At 33.4% G+C, this 20,766-nt stretch overlaps 1 protein-coding gene across 1 annotated transcript; it reads left to right on the forward strand.

The window, feature by feature from the left end:
- The first annotated feature begins 9,652 nt into the window (after positions 1-9,652).
- LOC111880874 (uncharacterized) lies at positions 9,653-11,964 on the forward strand. Its single transcript, XM_023877285.3, has 3 exons — positions 9,653-10,098; positions 10,875-11,023; positions 11,685-11,964. The coding sequence occupies exons 1-3, from the start codon at positions 9,913-9,915 to the stop codon at positions 11,821-11,823; spliced, it is 474 nt and encodes a 157-aa protein (XP_023733053.1). The 5' UTR covers positions 9,653-9,912; the 3' UTR covers positions 11,824-11,964.
- The last annotated feature ends 8,802 nt before the right edge of the window (positions 11,965-20,766 follow it).

A 20,766-nucleotide genomic window follows, 5' to 3' on the forward strand; every position in this document is an offset into this window, starting at 1 on the left:
CAAACTTGTACTGAATAAGCAAACACTGTGGGTAGAAAAGGTATGAGCTTGCACAAATATTCATGGAACAAGTTAGGAACAATTATCAAGGAAACTATGGTGTGGATTTGACTCAAAGACTATTGAAAAACGTTTATGACAATCTTAAAGCCAAATACACTGGATAGTTAAATTATACTTGAAAACAAAATTGGCAACCTTTACAATCCTCAAACAAACACTTTTAACTTAACGGGCGATGAGTGGGAGGGCTTAAAAAGGTGTGTGTGTGTGTGTATATATATATATATATATATATTGTTAATATTTATGTATATAGTTGGCAAATATTCTTATACTACTTTTGTTACATTGATTTGGTTTAAGTACATCTGAAGGCCGCTTCCTTGAAAATTGTCTCATTGTTGTTTCTAGAGCTTTGTGCAAATCTCTTTGATGGAGACAGTGCCTCTGGTAATCTCAGCTATGCCACATCCCAAACACCATCGGGACATGGATCATCTTCTTCATGTCCCATCACTACAGCTTATGGATACCCTTTCTGTTAACATAGATGATGATGATTACTTTTTCCATCATACTAGCGAGCCTTTTACTCAGCCACCACCTTCTTTTGTTTCACCTTATGTTGCTTCACCTTCTGGTAATCCCAACAAAAGGGATAAACCTTAAGTCCTAAAGCTCGAGCGCCTAGTGCCTCACCTGAACCACCTTCTACACCTAAAGCTCCTATTACTGTTGACTATTTAGCACTAGATATGCAAAAAACTCTACGACATTTGACTAAAGGGCCTACAATTCCTCAATATTTAGAGAAGTTAGAGTTGTTTGAGTTAGGCCCAATAGACCCTATACGCTCTGTTGTGTATCACGATTTTGGAGGGCAATGAATATAATAGAGATGTGGGTAAATTTACCCAATGATCCACAAATATTAAGAAGAAGGATCAAGTTGATTGCTATAAGTTTAGGAGTTTTAAATGATGGATAGATTGTCGTTAGGTTTACATATTTGTGTTGGAACTATGTGGTTATGTTTTTGCTATTGTAATTTGGTTATGAATTTTATTTTGTACTTGAATTATATTTATGTTAGGTACTTGAATTTTATGTTATTTGGTATTTGAATTTTATGTTATTTGCTACTTGAATTTTAGTTAATGTTAAATTTAATTTTATACTTGTGTTGATTAATAGGTTCCTAATGGATCACAACAAAAAGATACTTCTCATAATTCTAATGTACTTGTATGTCCGCTATTTTCGGTAGAGGGATGTGAAACGAGTGTTGGACAATGATTCAGAAATGACGGGACATGTGTAACATCCCGAGTTCAAGAGTGCAAGTTCAGGGTTCAAAGTGTAAATGTAAAAGGGCAACTCGGCGGCGAGTAGGGTCGCGACTCTGGTCGCGTGTTAAGTGGCCAACTCGGTGAGTCGGCGGCTGGACTCGGCGAGTTGGTGCTGAGTGGAGAAAACCCTAATTTCGGAGGATGAGCCCTATTTAAAGGACATTATACCCTCTCCCCAACCTCTTTACTCTTCCTTGAAGTCCAGAAACCCTAATATTCGATTGTGAGTGAATTAGTGAGCTTTGGGGGCCTTGAAAGAGTGTTGTGGAAGAGATTTTTGAAGGCTAAGAGGTTTGGAGCAAGGGGCTTTGCAAGGATTCAAATTTCCCTTCTGTTGGAGCTTTCTTTTGAGGTATTACTTCGTTTCTTGGGTTGTTATTCTTCTAGATTCATCATTTTTGGAGCATTTGGAAATAATAGCTTGTGGTTTTGTGAGTTGGAGGTTAGATCTGAGGTTGCTACCTCAGATCTGGAATGGAGGAGGTATAGAGAGCATTAAATTCCCTGTTCTTGAATGGTTGATGAAGCCCTTTTGTCCCAAACCCAAACCCTAGAGTGTTATGTGCTTAGATCTCTATGGATTCACGTAAAGTTTGCCACTTTACGTGATGGATGGGTTGTAGAAGGGTAGATCTATGGTTTGGATCATCTGCATGGCCTGGAAAGCTTTTGTATGGATTAAGATCTAGGGGTACTCGGCGAGTCACAAGGGTGTACTCGGTGAGTTGCTTGAAGGTGGGAAGAAACTCGACGAGTTGGTTGAAGATAGCCTTGGACTCGGTGAGTCTGGTCGTGAGGTCCTAACCTTCTTCTGGTTGAGCCGTGAATTGGTGAGTCAAGGGATGACTCGGTGAGTTGAGTGAGAAAGTACTCAAAGTTGTGGGACTCAGCGAGTCTCGGGGTGACTCGGTGAGTTGAGTCGCGGATTGGGGAAGTTCTGAGTATGGGGACTCGGCGAGTCATCGGGTTGACTCGACGAGTAGAGTCAGTCAGGAGGATGACTTTGACTTTGACCAAGGGTTGACCAGTTGTCTTCCAGGGATATTTTGGTAATTGTTGGCATTTGTTTTGAGTTCGGTGTTTTGGTGTTGGCTAGGGGTGGAGATCGTGTCAGTGGTCGGGGCAGCTTGGGCTTATCTTTTCAGTCGGCAGTTACGAGGTGAGTTATCCTCACTATATCGACAGGGTCTATGGCACCAAGGCCGACCCTTTATCGGATTGTGATCCGGGTATCGTTGTTATGTTATTGCTTTGCTATGTTTGCATCCTGGTTAGGATGGTATATGTTAGAGACCTGGTTAAGGTCGGTATCCTGGTATATAGGATGATGCTATGCTAGTGACCGGTTAGGTCGGTATCCTGGTTAGGATGATGTTATGCTATGTGATATGTTAGATCGGTATGATTGGATGTGATTTGTTATATGATTGAATTTTTATGTGCACATGGTTGTTGGACTGGAGTTGGGTTGAGGCGGGTCCTGCTTTGTGCTGTAGGGCAACATACCCAGGGCGGACCGGTTATCCCGAAGGCCCAGCGAGTGGTCCGGATAGGCTGTAGGCCCCACGAGGGCGGACCAGACGTGCCGAGGCTCGAAGAGTGGACCAGGCCGACTGAAGGCCCAGTGCGGGCGGACCAGTCATACTGTAGACTCAGAGATTGGACCAGGTGGATTGAAGGCCCGGTGCGGGCGGACTAATCACACTGTAGACTCGATGTATGTGGATAGACTCGGAGGGTGGATCAGGTGGACTGGAGGCCCAGTACGGGCGGACCAGTCACACAGTAGACCCGAAGTGCATGGTTGTTCTGTGTTCTATTATGATATGGCATGTTGTGCGTGTATGGTATATGTGGTTGGTATTTTGGGGGTATCTCACTAAGCTTTCAGACTTACAGTTGTGGTTTAATGTTTTTTTTTTCAGGTTCTTCAGGAGACCGTGGCAAGGCAAAGGTGTGATCGTACCGCTCCTCATTATTATGTTTTGTGATGTGGTTCTGGGAAGACTCTGAAACAATTGTATTGAAAACCTTTTTGTAATAACTTAATGAAACTGGGTTGTTTTTGAAAAGTTTAAATTGGTCGAAATTTTTATGGTCGTTACAACATGAATACACATTAGAGTTATTGGAATGTAATCCTATACAATGTGTTGAAGTACTACTCATGTCCCATGAATCTTTTGACTGGCTATGTGCTCATTTTATAGTAAATTACTCGTTAAAGCATAGCAAACATGTATTCGTTGAGGAAAAGATGGCTATGTTTTTTATGATGATCGGCCATAACCAACATTACGTGATTATCAATTGAAGATTTCAACACTCAAAACAAACAATTCATAAAAAAATTCATGAAGTGTTGGAGAAAATTGTGACAACCCGAAACTTTTTCCGTTATCTTTACCCGATTTCCGTTTATAAAATTTGAGTTTTATTAAACTCCGTCAAATTTATTGGTTTGGGAAAGACTTTATGTTTTTAAATAAATAATATGTACTTTATACAAGTCTGAGTAAACCGGAAATCACGCGAAAACACGAAACCTCACTCGAAAACACCGAGTTCATGGCCAGGACGGGTTTACAGCCGTAAACTCGTGTACGGCCGTAAACCCTATTTACGGTCGGTGCCAGGTGGACCCCCACCACCGACCATACCCCCTGGCCTATAAATACCATACCCCCACACTCATTTGAACCTTCTTGACCGGAAACACCCACTTTCTCTCTCTAACTCTCTTGATCGTAAACACCAAAAAGCCCTCCTTTTCACCCGAAAACACCGGAAATCGTCATTTGGGGTCGTTTGGGAGCCTCTGGAACACTTTTTCGTCGAAAACAAGCACCTTTGTTCTTGAGTTTACGGGCGTAATCCTTCAGATCTTCAAAAGCCGCAAACCCAGTTTTCGACCACAAACCTTGTTCACGGCCGTAAACCCCATATACGACCGTAAACAACTCTTTCGTGGGGAAAAGCCTGTTTCCTCAATTCAACCAAGTCTCGGTAACATTCCTTAACCGAAACCAAGTGTTTGCTTGACGCTTTATTTAACGAAAATCTTTAATTTAGATACATATATGTATTTATTTGATCTTAGGATTCCGTTAAGTGTCACGTGTGTCGACTTAAGGATCTCCCAGTTCAATCCTTTGCAACCAACAAACTGTGAGTTCATACCCCTACACTTTTCTTAATGTTTTTACACGTTTTCAGGGGGGGGGGGGATACAAGCCAAACACAAGAACTTTTGAGAACTAAAAATATAAATGTTTTCAACAAGTAAAACTTATGCAATTTACACAAGTTAATGGATTTTTATAAACCAATTAGATACTTTATCCCTTTTGTAACATGCAAAGCATGAGAGTCGCTTTCTAATCAAAATTGCATAGTTTTCGGAGCATATCACGAACATAACTTTTCAGTCAAACTATAATAGGTATAGTTTGGGAACTTCATTACTGGTTCTACGAATACAAACAACTTACATGGATCTACAAATAAACTATGACAGTTTTAGTTTATGACACATCACAAGAGTAAAATAGTTAATAATTATTTAAATATAATTATTTTTACTCTACAAAGCAAACCTCGAATTCAAGTACCAAAGAACATTACATTTTTTATATTATTACTCGTAAATTCGTTGACATATATGGGAGACACGTCCTTGGGCGCTTACAACATTAACTGAGTGGATGACTACCCTTATGAACCAGAATTTCCTGGAGGGAAAGCGTGGCTTTTGTGTATAGATCCATACGAGACTGACTATCCCACACCTGGCTGCTAGCTACAGTCCGACCGACATGTCTACGGGTGACAAATGTAATAAAGGATATCGGCGTCCGAATTCACGTCGTATCAAGTTGAAGTATGGTCATAAAACTCGCCAATAGCTACGACACTTTTACGTAATAATACAATGTTCACAAACAATAGCTTTAATTACATAAATATGGATTATATTTATGCCTTACCGTTACAGAAACATTAAAGCAACCACTCACACAACAGGGAAAATAAAGGATTTTCTCGGTCAAACCACAGTACCTATCATACTAACAGAAATCAGGGTTTTCAAACGGAACATACTTTACTTACTAGTAGTAGCCAGGGTTTTCAAACGGAACTCATCTTATATACTGGTGGTAACCAGAGTTTCGATACAAACGATGTTTTACATATAATGAAAATAAATCATTTGTACAAATTCAGTGACTAGTTTTCAATACAAAAACATTGCTTATGAACTCACCAGCTTTATGCTGATACATTTTCAAAACCGCTTGTATTCTCAGGACAACAATAGATATGTACCCTTTCTAGCTTTTGGAGAAAACAGAGCACCTTGGAGTCACGTCTTTTACTTTTGTCATATACTGTTGTATGCAAACTATGTTTCCAAACAGATGTAAATATTCATATTATAATGTAATGGTTGTGTTTACTTTGATTACTATGATGCAATTGTTGTGATACTATGCATGACGTCATCCGCCCCCGGACGTTTCCGCCATTTGTTATCACGGTTCGGGGTGTGACCAAAATGTTGCTTTCCGCACACGAAATTATAGTGCCAACTTCTTTTAATCCAACTCCAAACATTTTGGGACAAAATAAGAGGCTACAACGAGTTTTCAAAGGAGCAGTTGGTGCACTTGATGGCACTGTAGTACATGCTGTTGTCCCTTATAACAAACAAGAGTTATAGTGCCAAATTCTTTTAATCCAACTCCAAACATTTTGGGACAAAATAAGAGGCTACGACGAGTTTTCAAATGAGCAGTTGGTGCAATTGACGACACTTTAATACATGTTGTTGTCCCTGGTAACAAACAAGAGTTATGTATTTTTTAAGTTTATTTTTTTATATAAATGTTTATGCGTTTTTATATATTTTAAATGTATAAACATAATTTTTTTACATATTTATATGTATTTTTTAAGTATTTTACATATTTTTATGTGTTTTTTATGTATTACGTATTTATATGTATTACGTATTTATATGTATTGTTACATATTTATGTATTTTTTAAAGGTTTTTATATAGATATTTATGTATTTTTTATGCATTTTAAATGTGTAACCGTATTATTTTTACGTATTTATTGTATTTTTTACTTCAAGTCGTATTCACCATTTCATCCAATTCTCACAGCTTCTTCGAGTATGTTTAGATGATTTTCCTATATACCCACATAATTTAATATTTTTCCGTTCACCTATCTTGAAATTATCAAATTAAAAAAGAAAATAATAATTTATAAGTTTTTGAATTAAAAATCGAAAAACTTTTTCACTTATAAGTTTTCATGTGTGCATATATTATTATTTTGTTTTTTAATTCAATGTTTAATTTCAAGATAAATGAATGAGAACAGCTTAAAATATGTGGTTATGTTAGAAAACCATATAGACATACTCGCAGAAGCTGAGAATTGGATGAAATAGTGAATACGAATTGAAGTAAAGAAACAAATAAATACATAAAAGTAATATGGTTATACATTTAAAATACATAAAATATATAAACATCTATATAAAAAACTTTAAAAAATACATAAATACGTAAAGATACATATAAATACGTAATACATAGAAAAAACACATAAAATATGTAAGATACATAAAAATACATAAACATCTATATAAAAAACTTTAAAAATACATAAATACATAAAAAATAACACATAAAAGATGTAAAATACTTTAAAATTTTCATATAAATACGTAAAAAATACGGTTATACATTTAAAATATATAAAAATCTGTAAACATATACATATAAAAGCTTAAAAAAATACATAAATACGTAAAAATACATATAAATACATAAAAAATATGTTTATACATTATATACAAATTTTGACGAAATATGCAGAAAAGTCCTATTATTTTGCAAAAATTAAAGATATGGTCCCATGACCTGCTCAAAAGGTCAAAATGTCTAAAGTGAACAAATTAATCGGTTTTTTGAAATCTTTTATTCAAAAGGTTAAATATTTAGAACTTTTATGTTAAAAAAACATTAAGACTTTATTAAAAAAAATCCCAGCACATTGAGATTTTTTTGGAGATTTCTCATACTTTTTAGTGTAATATAATAGTGTTTTTGGAGTCTATTGTACCATTTTTATTTGTTGAGTTTGATACTCTAACAACATATTTGATCCAAATGAGTTGATTCTTTTTTTCATTCATCTTGTTTTCATGTTAACTTAATGTTGGAACATTCGTCTTGTTGATATAGCATTAAAAACGTTAAGATAAATTGACTTTATATTGAATTTATTGGTGATGGTAAAGTTCAAGTTGCCTTCATAAGAAGTGTTGGTTTGCTAGAAATCCCCTTTGATAATATTTCTCAATCTTTTTATATTAAATAATTGTTACTTACTATGAAACTTCTAGAGGTATAGTGGTTAGTGACAAGAGATTTTATTTGAATTTAATACATATTCTTTTTCATTTAGAATCCCACAACCTAAATGAACAATGAACATATCATCTTCGCCATTGTTGTATCTAACTAACAATCTCCAATGTTCATTTTTTTGCCACGCATGTCTATAACCATTAATTAATGCATAGTTTTGTAAGCATTATTTCAATTGACTCGAAGATTCAAATCTCATTCCTAAAAATGGTTTCATTAACTTCCAATGTTGGTTAGTATCATGGAAAGGAAAAACATGTTTTTTAGAATTTCCATGATCAATAACTACATTAGATTCAACTAAGTACATCTTCCTTGGCTTCACCACCAGGACGAAGTTTAATTAAAAATTTACCATTCATTGTGTTGCTAAAAGATTGGATTTACCTCATCTTGAAGAACATGCTCGCAGGAAATATCTTTTGCTGAAATTGAATACTCTGCCTCGTCGACTTCTTCAGACAATATAGCCATCTCATTAGCCTTTATGGTACTACTTCATCACTAATCCGATCAAATAGAAGCTCATTAAACCAATCCACATAAATTGACTTCGTATTTCCAATTGTATAATTGTAGTCAACAAATTGAATATAATAGCATCATCTTCCAACTAGCCATGGCCTAAGGCCCAAACTTGGTTAGTGAACCACATAGATTTCTATTATAGACTCACAACTGTTTGATACTATTTCCCATGAATGATTATGATTTCATTAATCATAATATATACAAATACAATGGGCTACAATGGGCTAAGCATACATGCTAAATACATAATGCACTATATACACTAATACACACCCATAGTTTGAGCGGGAAGTCTACAGCAAACGCTCAAACTGGATCTAAAATCAGAGATTAAAGAAGTTGGTAGCCCTTTCGTGAAGATATCTGTGTACTGAAGAGAAGAGGGAAAGTGGAGAAGTCTTATATGACCGATTGCAACCTTATCACATATGAAGTGAATGTCAATCTCAATATGCTTTGTACGTTGATGTTGCACCGTATTGATGGCTAAGTATACCACACTTACATTGTCACAATGCACAATAGTTGCTTTGCTGAGAGGAGAATGAAGTTCATGTAAGAGCTGCGAAGCCAACATGTATCTGCAACAACATTTGCAACACCGCGGTATTCAGCTTCAGTACTTGATCTAGATACGGTAGATTGACGCTTTGACGACCATGACAACAAATTGTCATCTAGAAAGAAAAACACAGTAACCACTCATAAACTGTCGTGTGGCTTGTCATCCACCTCGGTCAGTGTCTAAATAAGCAATGATGCTCGATGTGGTGGAACAATGTAACTAAAGACCATGATCCAAAGTTACCTTGACGTATCGAAGGATCCGTTTAAGGGTATGTAAGTGAGGTTCTCTGGAATCACGCTCTGATACAATGTTTGATGTTATTTTCCCATGAATGATTATGATTTTATTAATTAGAATATATACAAATACATTGGGTTACAACGGGCTAAATATACACGCTAAATACATAATACAATATTTATAATAGCCGGTGCACGACAAACAACCTAGAAACGTACTCCAATCGGTAGATGGTGACATATTTGGGACTTTATGTTTTAAGTTACCCCAATTTGATATTCAATGATCAACAAAATGGACACTTTGATAACTAATTTTATCAATAACCGTATAAATTATCAAAGTTGATACAAAGTAATAAATATTATTTTATCATAGTGTTTATATTTATTATAATATTTTATAGTAGTTTAGTTTTTTTAAAAAAAAAAAAAAATATTATTTCGTATTAACGAAATGATTAAAATTTTCTTTTCTTAACAAAACATGGAATGATATGTATATATATTACAGGATAATATCGAATTTATATATGGTTGGTTATGCGTTTAAATAATGTCTAACTTTGCGTGCTAATAATTACCACCACCATCGCCGTTACCAATTACCATCACCAAGCAACAATCATCTCTTCCAGTCCACACACCGACCATCTACAACCACCACGCACCACCTTCTGACCTACATACAACTACTTTACAATCAATCACACACACACACACCCAAACTTTACAGGGATACACCACACAATTCTCCTACAGGAAGTCCCAAAAATGGCCAACTTGTATGTCCAAGCGGTGCCGCCGACGGATCTCAACAGAAATACCGAGTGGTTCATGTACCCCGGCGTTTGGACCACCTACATACTCATCCTATTCTTTGCTTGGCTCGTCGTTCTCTCCGTCTCCGGCTGTTCTCCTGGCATGGCCTGGACCACTGTTAATCTCTGTCACGCTCTGGTATACTTCTTATTTCATTTGTTCTGATTTCATTTCATATGTTTCCGATTTTCATTTTAGTTCAACATGCCGACATGCTTGATCACCTTGTTATGATCGCGGTAGAGTCAATTTGCTTTAATTTTGTTTGTATTGATGGAATTATGATGTTACTCTATCTGATTTTAGGGTTTTGAAGTATGAACATTCTGTGCAGTTTGCTTGATCTGTGTTGATGATTGTTTTATTAGTTATAACTAAAGTTCATGCTATGACGAATTTAGATCTATACTTGTAATCGCAAAAAGTGGAGATAGAAGAAGATAACTAGAGTTGATTCGTGCTTTCTACGTGTTGCAAGTAAATCCTTTGGTATTGAAAGATCTGCAACATCTACTTAGGGTTTGAGTTCTATGATAAGCTGTTCAGAGCTGATACAGATGAAACTGGTTTGAGCTTGAACTATTGTTATGAGTTGTCACTCTTACTTGTATGAGAATCACCATAAGTTATCTTTTGGGAGGAATTGGGTGCTACTGTGGGAGGTATACTGGAGCTTATTGATGAGACCCTGCACTCATGCTTATATGCCATTATATATATGATATATCAAAGGCATATGTATTTGTTGTTCCTTTGTTCTCAATAGGTGTATTTGTCACCAAAAAAGCTACATTTTCTTAAGACCAACCAACCTAGTCATCATGCTCCAATCTCCATCATATGTTGCTTGCATATGCATGGAATTTTGTTTGTATCTAGATAAACTTAAGTGCTAATCTTTGTTTTTCTATTAGGTTACATATCACTTCTTTCACTGGAAGAAAGGAACACCTTTTGCTGATGACCAAGGTATCTACAACAGGTTGACATGGTGGGAGCAAATTGACAGTGGCAAGCAGCTCACCCGCAACAGGAAGTTTCTTACTGTTGTGCCTGTAGTGCTGTAAGTTCTCTCAGTTTCTTTTAAGCCTGTAATCAGGGCCTTAAAGCTCATAAGTCATATCACCATGATTATGTTTTGGTATTATTGAATGTTGAATTTTGTTAGAGTGCAGACTCTGCTCTATTGAATTTTTCCACATTAGGTGTTTTATGTATTAAGTGCTGAATGGACAAACACTGTTTCTTGTTTAAGACAGAATGAATCTTCATTGAGCGTAGATGACCATTTCACCCTTCTGTTTAGGATCAAATCAAAAGAAGTGAGGGTGAAGGGTAAATAGGTAAAAAGGAGTTCTGAATGGATGTGACTCAACCTATTAAGACCTTCCGTATGTATTAAGTAAAAAAGAAACACCTCTGTATATCTGTCCCATTAAGTCCATCAAGTCAAAAAGAAAACTGTCCAGTGTGTTGTGTCATGTGTGCATATGATCTGTTTCTTTTCTAGACTGAATAACCCTTCTAAATAAGACCATTTTACATAAAACAAATTTCACAATATCCATCAGGAATTAAGTAAATAAGAAACAACCATGTATAGCTGTCCAAATTGAGAACTTAACCCATTAAGCCTATAAATTCAACAAGAAAAACAATCACTTGAATTATTTTAAGATCATTTGTTGTGTGAATAAATGTGATCATTTTTTTTTATTGTGCAGATACTTGATAGCATCACACACAACCGATTATCAGAACCCAATGCTGTTCTTGAACACAATAGCAGTTTTTGTGTTGGTGATTGCCAAATTCCCACATATGCATAAAGTCAGGATTTTTGGAATCAATGCTGAAGAGTGAATCATGTTATCTTTTTAAAAAAAGGATACTAGTTCAGTTCTATCCGTGGATATATATGTGCATCTTTAATTTTGACATATCATGACAATTAAAAAGGTTTGGAACTGGATAAAAAAAAGGTATATTAACTTTTTTGTTATATTTTTTTTTTCTCTTTGTGTCTTGTGGATGATCCAAAAACTAGAAAAAAAAAGTACTTTTCTTGTGTCTTTTGGTGGTTGATGTGTAATGCTGAGTGTAACATCTCTTGTAGGGTTGTTTGGAAATATTGTTTACTCAATTTTAAGAACAAATATTTTCTCAAAATGTTGTGGAAAGTGCCATATTTCTCAAATTACAACATTAATGCAAAATGCTAAATAAATTCTGATAAAAATCAATCAGTATTATAGACAACTAATAGAGTAGTGTCTACTATTCACATGAATGATTTAATTACTCTCCAAGTGACTTTCCTTGTGTTATCTTCTCTATTTACCACGGATGTGAGTTTCATATGTCCAAAATAGTACCATAGTTTGTATTAGCGAGTCACAAAAAAGAAAAAAAGAAAAAAGGATCAAGGAACGAAGTATTTGGACCATAGTATCCCCAAAATAGTACTAGTGAGTCACAAACGAGTTATTTATATGGATCAAGGAACAAATGAGCCTATTAAAATGGTTGGATAAAAAAAATAACTTTAGATTTGAGTTGCAAAAGTCTAAAAAACAATAGTGTGCAGTTGGTTATTACAAAATACGGAAGTTTGAGGGACATTTAAGTAAAAGCAGAATTCTCGTTTCCGTTTACAATGTTAACGGTTGTAACGGAGAAGATTTCAAAAACAATCCTTCTTGCCCCAAAATTACATTTTACGAACACACAGTGAATCAATGAATTCACTGCCATTTTTCTCGAAAGAAGACAGTCCATGCACCGACGATGACTCGATTCACCTGAGTCAATCGTCATCATCGCTGGAAATTCATCAAAATCATGAATCCCGAAGGTAAGACATTGAATGTAACTTTTCACCATCTTTCGTCTCATTTAATGATATTCCGACATTTTTTTTCTCACAGATTTAAATAAATTAATAACGATTGAACACAGATTTCTATCCATAAATGTATTAATCGTTGATGAAACTTCACTATTTTATGAATTTCGACAAAATTTCTGTAAACCTTAATTTCATGTGAATCTGTATTATTCAAATTGAAGGAATAATTCATATGTTAATATGAATCAAGAAATTTCAGTCTAAATCAAGAAATTTCAGTCTAAGCTCTCATTGTGGAAGGCTAAATCATTATCGTTTGGAGGAAGGCTCACACTAATTAAATCGGTTCTAGGAAATCTGCCTATCTATTTCTTGTCCTTATTTCGTGCTCCTATAGGTGTTATAAAGGAACTGGAAAAGATAAGACGTTCCTTCCTATGGGGAGGGGGCGAAGATAAAAGGAAAATTCATTGGGTTTCCTGGGACAAAGTCCTCGCAGCCAAAGAAGAAGGAGGACTTGGAGTGGGATCCATTCAAGCCTTAAATATTGGTTTGCTTGTAAAATGGTGGTGGAGGTTGAACAATGAACCTAACTCGCTGTGGGCTAAAGTAATCACCGGCATTCACAACTTAGTGAACAAACCGATTGAGTATCTATCCGTACAAAGATATGGTGGTGTTTGGAATAATATTGCCAGCATTAGAAAGTTCCTGGGGGGGCTTGGGATTGCAATACATGATCTATTCAACATTAAAATCATGTCAGGGCATAATACCCTGTTTTGGTATGACCATAGGATTGGCTCTAGCAACCTAAAAACGAGATATCCTGACCTATTCGATTTGGAATCAAAGAAAAGGTGCACTGTTGCGGATAGGATTGGTGATCGGAATCAAAACTGGAAGTGGAGATCCAAGCCTGCGGCTCGGGGGTTGGATTCTGAAGTTCTCCGTCTAAGCAATGAAGTCGCTAATATTCAATTAAACTCGGGACTGGATAAATGGAGATGCAAACTTTCATCAGATGGCAAGTTCTCTGTGGCCGTCATCCGTCAACTTGTTGATAAGCTGAAAACCGGCAACCTAGTTGTTCCGAAGATTATTTGGAACAAAATTGTTTCCATTAAGGTGCTTTGTCTGGTATGGAGAGCTGCACAACAACGTATACCAACTGCTATGGCCTTGGAATGCAGGGGTATTTTGGTCAACTCGCAAATATGCAGTTCATGTATTGGGAACTCTGAATGCGCAGACCATGTGCTGATCAATTGTCCGTTTGCGGTCAACATTAGAAGCTGCATCTGGAGATGGTGTGGAGTTGCTGGCGATCATGAGTCCATACAAACAATCTGTGAACTGATAGATTTTGCAAGCAAGTGGGGGAGGAATAAGAAGGAAAGGAAACGGTTCGTTGTAATATGTTATGGCATGATTTGGAACTTATGGAGATTCATGAACAAAAGGCTATTCCATTGTGAGAGTACTTCAGTCCAAAATGGTGTGGAGTGTATTAAGGCCATGACATTCGTTTGGGTAAAACATAGAAGTAGAAATGGTATGTGTAGGTGGGAGGATTGGGGAATGTCTCCATTTTATGATGTATAATTCTGCTCTTACTTGTATGTCTTTTCATTGGTCTCTCTTCTAGTTTCTTGCTAGGAGAGAGTTCCTTTCTTTAATAAATTATTTGCCGTTTCCAAAAAAATATGAATCTAAATCATATTGCAAGAATAAAATTAGTCGTGGATCATCAAATAACAACAAATATGGAAGGAATAATTTCAATAAAATTAATCTAAAAAAATTCAAATCGTTTTCTATAAACAATAGCTTGTTGTGAATCTACTTCTATTATAATTATAATAATTAAATCCTCCTTAATAAATGAAGGTTTTTTTGCCATATGTCAATTTCTCATTAATTTTGACACTTGTCATTTTGTGGTATTTTTGAAATAAATATTATCCACTTGTCAATTTTTGGTTTGTTCCAATTTTTAAAATTAAAGTCATATACTTATATATGTAAAGTATTAAATATGATATATATGATATATTAAATTGCAATAAATATGTATCTTCCTTAATTTAAAGTTATATATTAAAAAATATTTTTCGTTTACACTTTAATGTTTAATTTTTTTTTTAAATCAACCCGTGTAATACACAGGTTTCACACCTAGTAAATAAATAAATAAAGATACTTTTGCCATATGTCACATTCTCATTCATTTTGCCACATGTAATTTTGTTGTAATTTTAAATTAATTTTTATTTCACATGTCATTTTATTGTTTTTCCATTTTATTAAATTCCACATAATATTAAATGTAATAATAAATGCATATCAATTTCATTTATAAACTTTCCTTCTAATTTCAAAATTACGAAGTTAAAGTTTTATTAATTTCTGTTAATTATTTATCTAGATTATTTCTATAAATTTAGAAAAGAAAAAAAAACACTTGAATTTTTATAATTCAATATTTTTTTTTTCATTTTTCTTATAGATTCAAACTTCTTAAATGTTTAGAATTTTATATTTAGTTTTTATTTTAAATAAACTCATGTAATACATGAGTCTCACACCTAGTTAATATGGTACGAATGTTACATGTATAATTTCTATAAACGAATACTAATTGGTTTTCCAGATCGAAAATGTTCATTCTAAACATTAGTTTTTATTTATTTATTTATTTATTAGGATAAATTATACCGTTCGTCCTTCGTAAACATGTCAAAAAGCGTGTTTAGTCCTTATATTCAAAAATTAACTTGGACCGTCCCTCTATTTGTGTTTCTTTACACGCTTAGTCCCTATTGACATGAATTGACTTTTTTACCCTTAATAATTTAATTTTTCATTTAATTTAGTTTATTTATCAGTTTTAAATTATATATATATATATATATATATATATATATATATATATATATATATATATATATATATATATATATATATATATATATATATATATATATATATATATATATATATCCCTACCCATCTATTTTCATTTCCCCATCTCAAGATTTTCCATAAACCACCACATATAACCGCCAACACCTCCGGAATCACCACCTAACGCCAGCACCTCCAACACCACCGCTTATCACCGCCAGCACCTCCGCACCACCACCTACCATCCCACCATCTCAGTGGGTCCCACCACCTCACATACTCTCCTTCTTTTCACCCTCTGTTTCCCTTCTCTTATTCCGTCACCACCACCTTGTACCTATTCCGACAATACCACCGTATACCTATTCCGACACCACCAATCACCTCTAGACCACAATCCATTAATATATCTTAAATTTTATTTGAAACCCTCTTAGATTCGAACCTAGAGCTTTGTTTAATATGGTGGTATGGTAGCTTCACATGAGTTCTAGCCCTAGAGCTCCAGTAAACGCATACATATCAAAATTGGTGCTGAGCTCCACACCATGAATTCCGAAATTGAAATCAATGATGAGAGAAAGAAATGGAAAACCACTCCTTGCATCTTTATGAGTTTGAAGTCTGGGAATTGATAAAACAAACAGAAAATAAAGAAAGAAACTATCGTTTAGATTTTATCATATCTGAAAGATTTGTACTTGGTGCCGATTTGAACAAATTTAAAATGGTCTTCAACCCTTCTTCCCTCTGTAACCATGTCGCCGGAGATACTGGCCACCTCTGCCTCCGATTCGAACAAAGAAGAAAGAAAGAGTTTGAAAATTCTTGATTGAGACTTGAGAAGAAATAGAAAGCGATCGAAGGTTCTACATTTGGGGGTGTCTTGATGCTCGCAGGAAGAGATGGAATCGTTCAGGCGATGTTCCTCCGCAAAAGATGAATCCGATGAAGTGATGGTGGGGTTTAGTAACCTGGAAACGAAGGAAGTAGAAAAAATGTGGAAGGAAAGGGGGAAAGGGAACGGGGAGGTTGGGTTAGGGTATTTAATTTCTTTTTCTTTTTTATTTAATATAAAATAATTTATGATTAATGTAATAATAAAATATTAAGAGCAATATAGTCATTTTATAGTTGGAAAGGGATACAATGTACAAATTTAAATTAATGAGGGATGAAGTGTGTAGGCTCTAAAATAATAAGGGACGGTCCAAATTATTTTTTGAAAATAGAGACTAAACACGCTTTCTGACGTGTACGAGGGACGAATGGTGTAATTTACCCTATTTATTATTATTATTATTTTGAAAAAAATAGTTTGAAACTACTTTTTTATCACTTATGTTTATTCCTTTATATATTTTGTTTACCAGACTATTTTCATATGATCCAATTCATATTTAACTTAATTTGTTATTCAAAAATATAAAAACAAGAAAAGAAGAAGGAAAATAAAGATAATAAAAAATAATGAAATTGTCGAAAAATGTGAAAGATGTTAAACCAACAAGTAGAAGTAGAAAAGAAATGAAGATATAGAGAATAAAACAACACGTTAGAACTTTACAATGTGGTATAATTTAAAATTTACATTGTGGATATGTATTTAAGAGATAATATTAGAACTTTACAATGTGGTATAATTTAAAATTCACATTGTGAATATGTATTTAAGAGATCATATTTATAATGGTGCTTCACATGGTGAATTATTAAAGAGTAAATCAACATTATAGATCATATTACTATAAATATCGATTTACATTGTGAATTCATATTATGGTATAATTTACATTTATTGTGTTATGAAATGCAAATTCACAGTGTGAATCTGTATCTCAAAGATCATATTTCTATAACGGTGCTTCGTATTTTGAATTCTTAAAGAGTCACATTGAAAATATTGATTCACATTACATTTTTATGTTGTAATATTGATTCACATTATGAATTTAAAAGTGTTTGTAAAAATTCACAGTGAATTGCATACCTTGGAACCATATTTGAATGCCTCATTTGCTTTCTTTCTAATGCTCTTGATTCTTTTATCACTGGCCCATCCTTTGTTTCTAATCCCTACTAGGTTGTGAATGTTGATAACATCATGTATCGGTGCTCTAAGTGTGTTCTCAATGTGAACTGATCTATTCAAATATGCCCTTGACGAAGTACATAAAAGAATATCATTATTACTCTCCTGAAGCTGCTTTATAAATTTATTCAACTCATCATCATTATTTATTATCTTGTTAAATGACAAACAAATAGTATCATATGCATCTTGAATCAAACAATCATTTTAATATGAAAAATATATGACGACATATTTAATGGAATTTCATCAAACTCTTCCATATTTAATATGAAAAATATACGACGACATAACACTTCGTCCTGGACAAAAGCATGCACTACAACAGATGGTATCATCCTTTGTACTAAATAAAACCTAAAAAATTACCATTAATAACCAAATGAACATCTGAATAAGAAACTCTATTTCATATCATTCAATAAAAATCATTAAAATCTTCATCCTCATTCCTTTTTTTATCAATCAACTTTTTTATATTCTTCTTATCTCTCAAAACATAAACTTCACTTACATCTTCAATAACTACAAAATATTGAATGCAAAAATGTAGAATTGTATAACTCTTTCTGTATTTCCAAGAAAATATTATGTGTATAAATTTCTAATCCATGTTTTTAATAGGTAAAAGAGTACTTAGCTTGGGGATGGTAGTTGTGCATTGATAATGTAACATCCAGTTTTGGGAAATTTCTAATTTCAGGATAACGGGTCGCAGTATGATCATGTAAATGTTTTGGGCTTCATGGGGTTAAAGTTTAGACCTTATTGGTCGTATATATTATTGGTAAAGTGAGTTAAGCTCTTGAATTGTGTTATGGAGCCAAATGGTAGAATGGGAAAGAAATATTTGAACTTATTGATTTGGTTCGATATTCATTAAGTCAAAAGTAAGTAGATAAAAGTGTGAGACTTATCAATACCTTCGCATGCATATAAAGATCACTAAAAACAGAGTTGAAATTAAGAAGTTATAACTTTTTGAAGCTGAAGTTGATTTTGGGAAAAACGAGTTCACCATGACGTGGTGAGGAGTTCTCCACGACGTGGAGCATTATTTCTAATTAATTTCTAATAATTAATAATTAATTTTTGATTAATTATTAATTAAATAATGTTATTTCTAATTAATATATTAATCACATAATATAGTAATAAATCATTTATTACTATTATTAATCATATTATAAATCAATAAATCAATATCTCTCTCCAAAATCACTCTAAACATTTACTATTTCTGAGGGTAATCAAAAAAGGATTTTGCTTCCATTTGTAGCTTCATAGTTGTGATCTTCAACAAACACATAAATATATAACCTTAAAGAACATCAAAGATTCTTGAACTTTGAAATCGCAGGGCATCTATTATTCTTAGAAGCAGTTCTCCCTTTTTTAACATCTGACAAGCTTTCATTTATATTTTCATTCTTGAAGGAATCTATGAAACCAAATATAGTACATATAGAATATCTAAGACTACTCATCATTATATTATATCTTTTTTGTATCAACTTATCATAACGACCAAGTCTAAAAGACTCAATGTTGGAATGTTCAAAATCAAAATTATTATGAGAGTTACTAGTACTTGAATGAATAATTTTCATACTGGAAGTTGAAAGATCATGAACTACAAAAGCAAAAAAAATATGTTTTTATTACATTATATAGAAAATATGAAATTACATTAAGAAAAATATCAAAAACTAACAAAATGAAGTGAGTTTTTTTTTTTCGAAAAAAAAGTTCGTTTTTTATATATCAACATTGATCTCTATGGAAAGAGGACGAAAAATGTAGCCTAAAAAATTTTAAACGGAAAAAAGAAATGAGTTTTTATGTAAGGAGGTGAATTTTTTGGTATAATCTGATATATGTGCGTCCAATATACCAGTGTACATCTATTTCTTTGGCCGTTGATCATTATGATTTCCGACGCTCACAAATTGTTCCTTGTTTATATATATATATATATATATATATATATATATATATATATATATATATATATATATATATATATATATATATATATATATATATATATATATATATATATATATATATATATATATTAGATTGTATTTTTCTAGATATCCTTTTCATTCCTGTTCTACACCAACATAGCTTTGTAACCTTTTTCAATATTAAGATTAATTATTAATCTAGTGTTCATTCGAAGTGGTTTTTTCCTAATTTCGAGTTTTTCAACTATAAATCCAGTGTTCCTTTGATTCGTTATTATGTTTTGATCTTTACATATACATATTTTTTTTTTTTTTTTTTTTTTTTTGTAGTTTTAAAATTTCGGTTAAGTGAAGATTCAAACACAAAACCGGATCGATAGGAATTAGGACGATTGATGGAACGTGTGTTGGTTATTTTAGTTACTGTTGACACAACCTGATTGCAACTAAACAAAAAAAAAACGATCATAACAATGATATGTCAATAATAAATATTTGAAAAGGACAAAATAAATCATTTATGAAGGTTGAGGAGTTGAGGTGATGATTCAAGTTATTGTTGGGGGCCTTTTTTGTAAGATCCTTTTCATTGCCATGGCCCAATCCACTAATATGGAATCACGAGCCGAATGCCAATCTTTTTTCCTTTTCATTTTCTAATTTGACACCATTTATGTGGTTTAGAATCATCACAAAAACAATGAACTAATAATGCTTGAACCATGGAATTACATTTTCAAATGTGTTGGGTCTTCCCTTACATTCTCTCTTTCTAGTTACCTCAAAACAAATATATTATTTATTAGCAAATTTACATAATTAAGGGTACATTTCTATAGCCTAAAAACCATGACATTTTCTTGATATTACAAGAAACGGAAACTTAATCCAAAAACATGTAAATTAAGAACAACGAAAGCAATATAAACTGAGTTATCAAGAGTTTTTATACAAATATATAGAACTTACTTAAAGACAATGCTTGTGTA

Source organism: Lactuca sativa, chromosome 6 (genome assembly GCF_002870075.4).
Source record: "Lactuca sativa cultivar Salinas chromosome 6, Lsat_Salinas_v11, whole genome shotgun sequence".
NCBI classification, from domain to species: domain Eukaryota; kingdom Viridiplantae; phylum Streptophyta; class Magnoliopsida; order Asterales; family Asteraceae; genus Lactuca; species Lactuca sativa.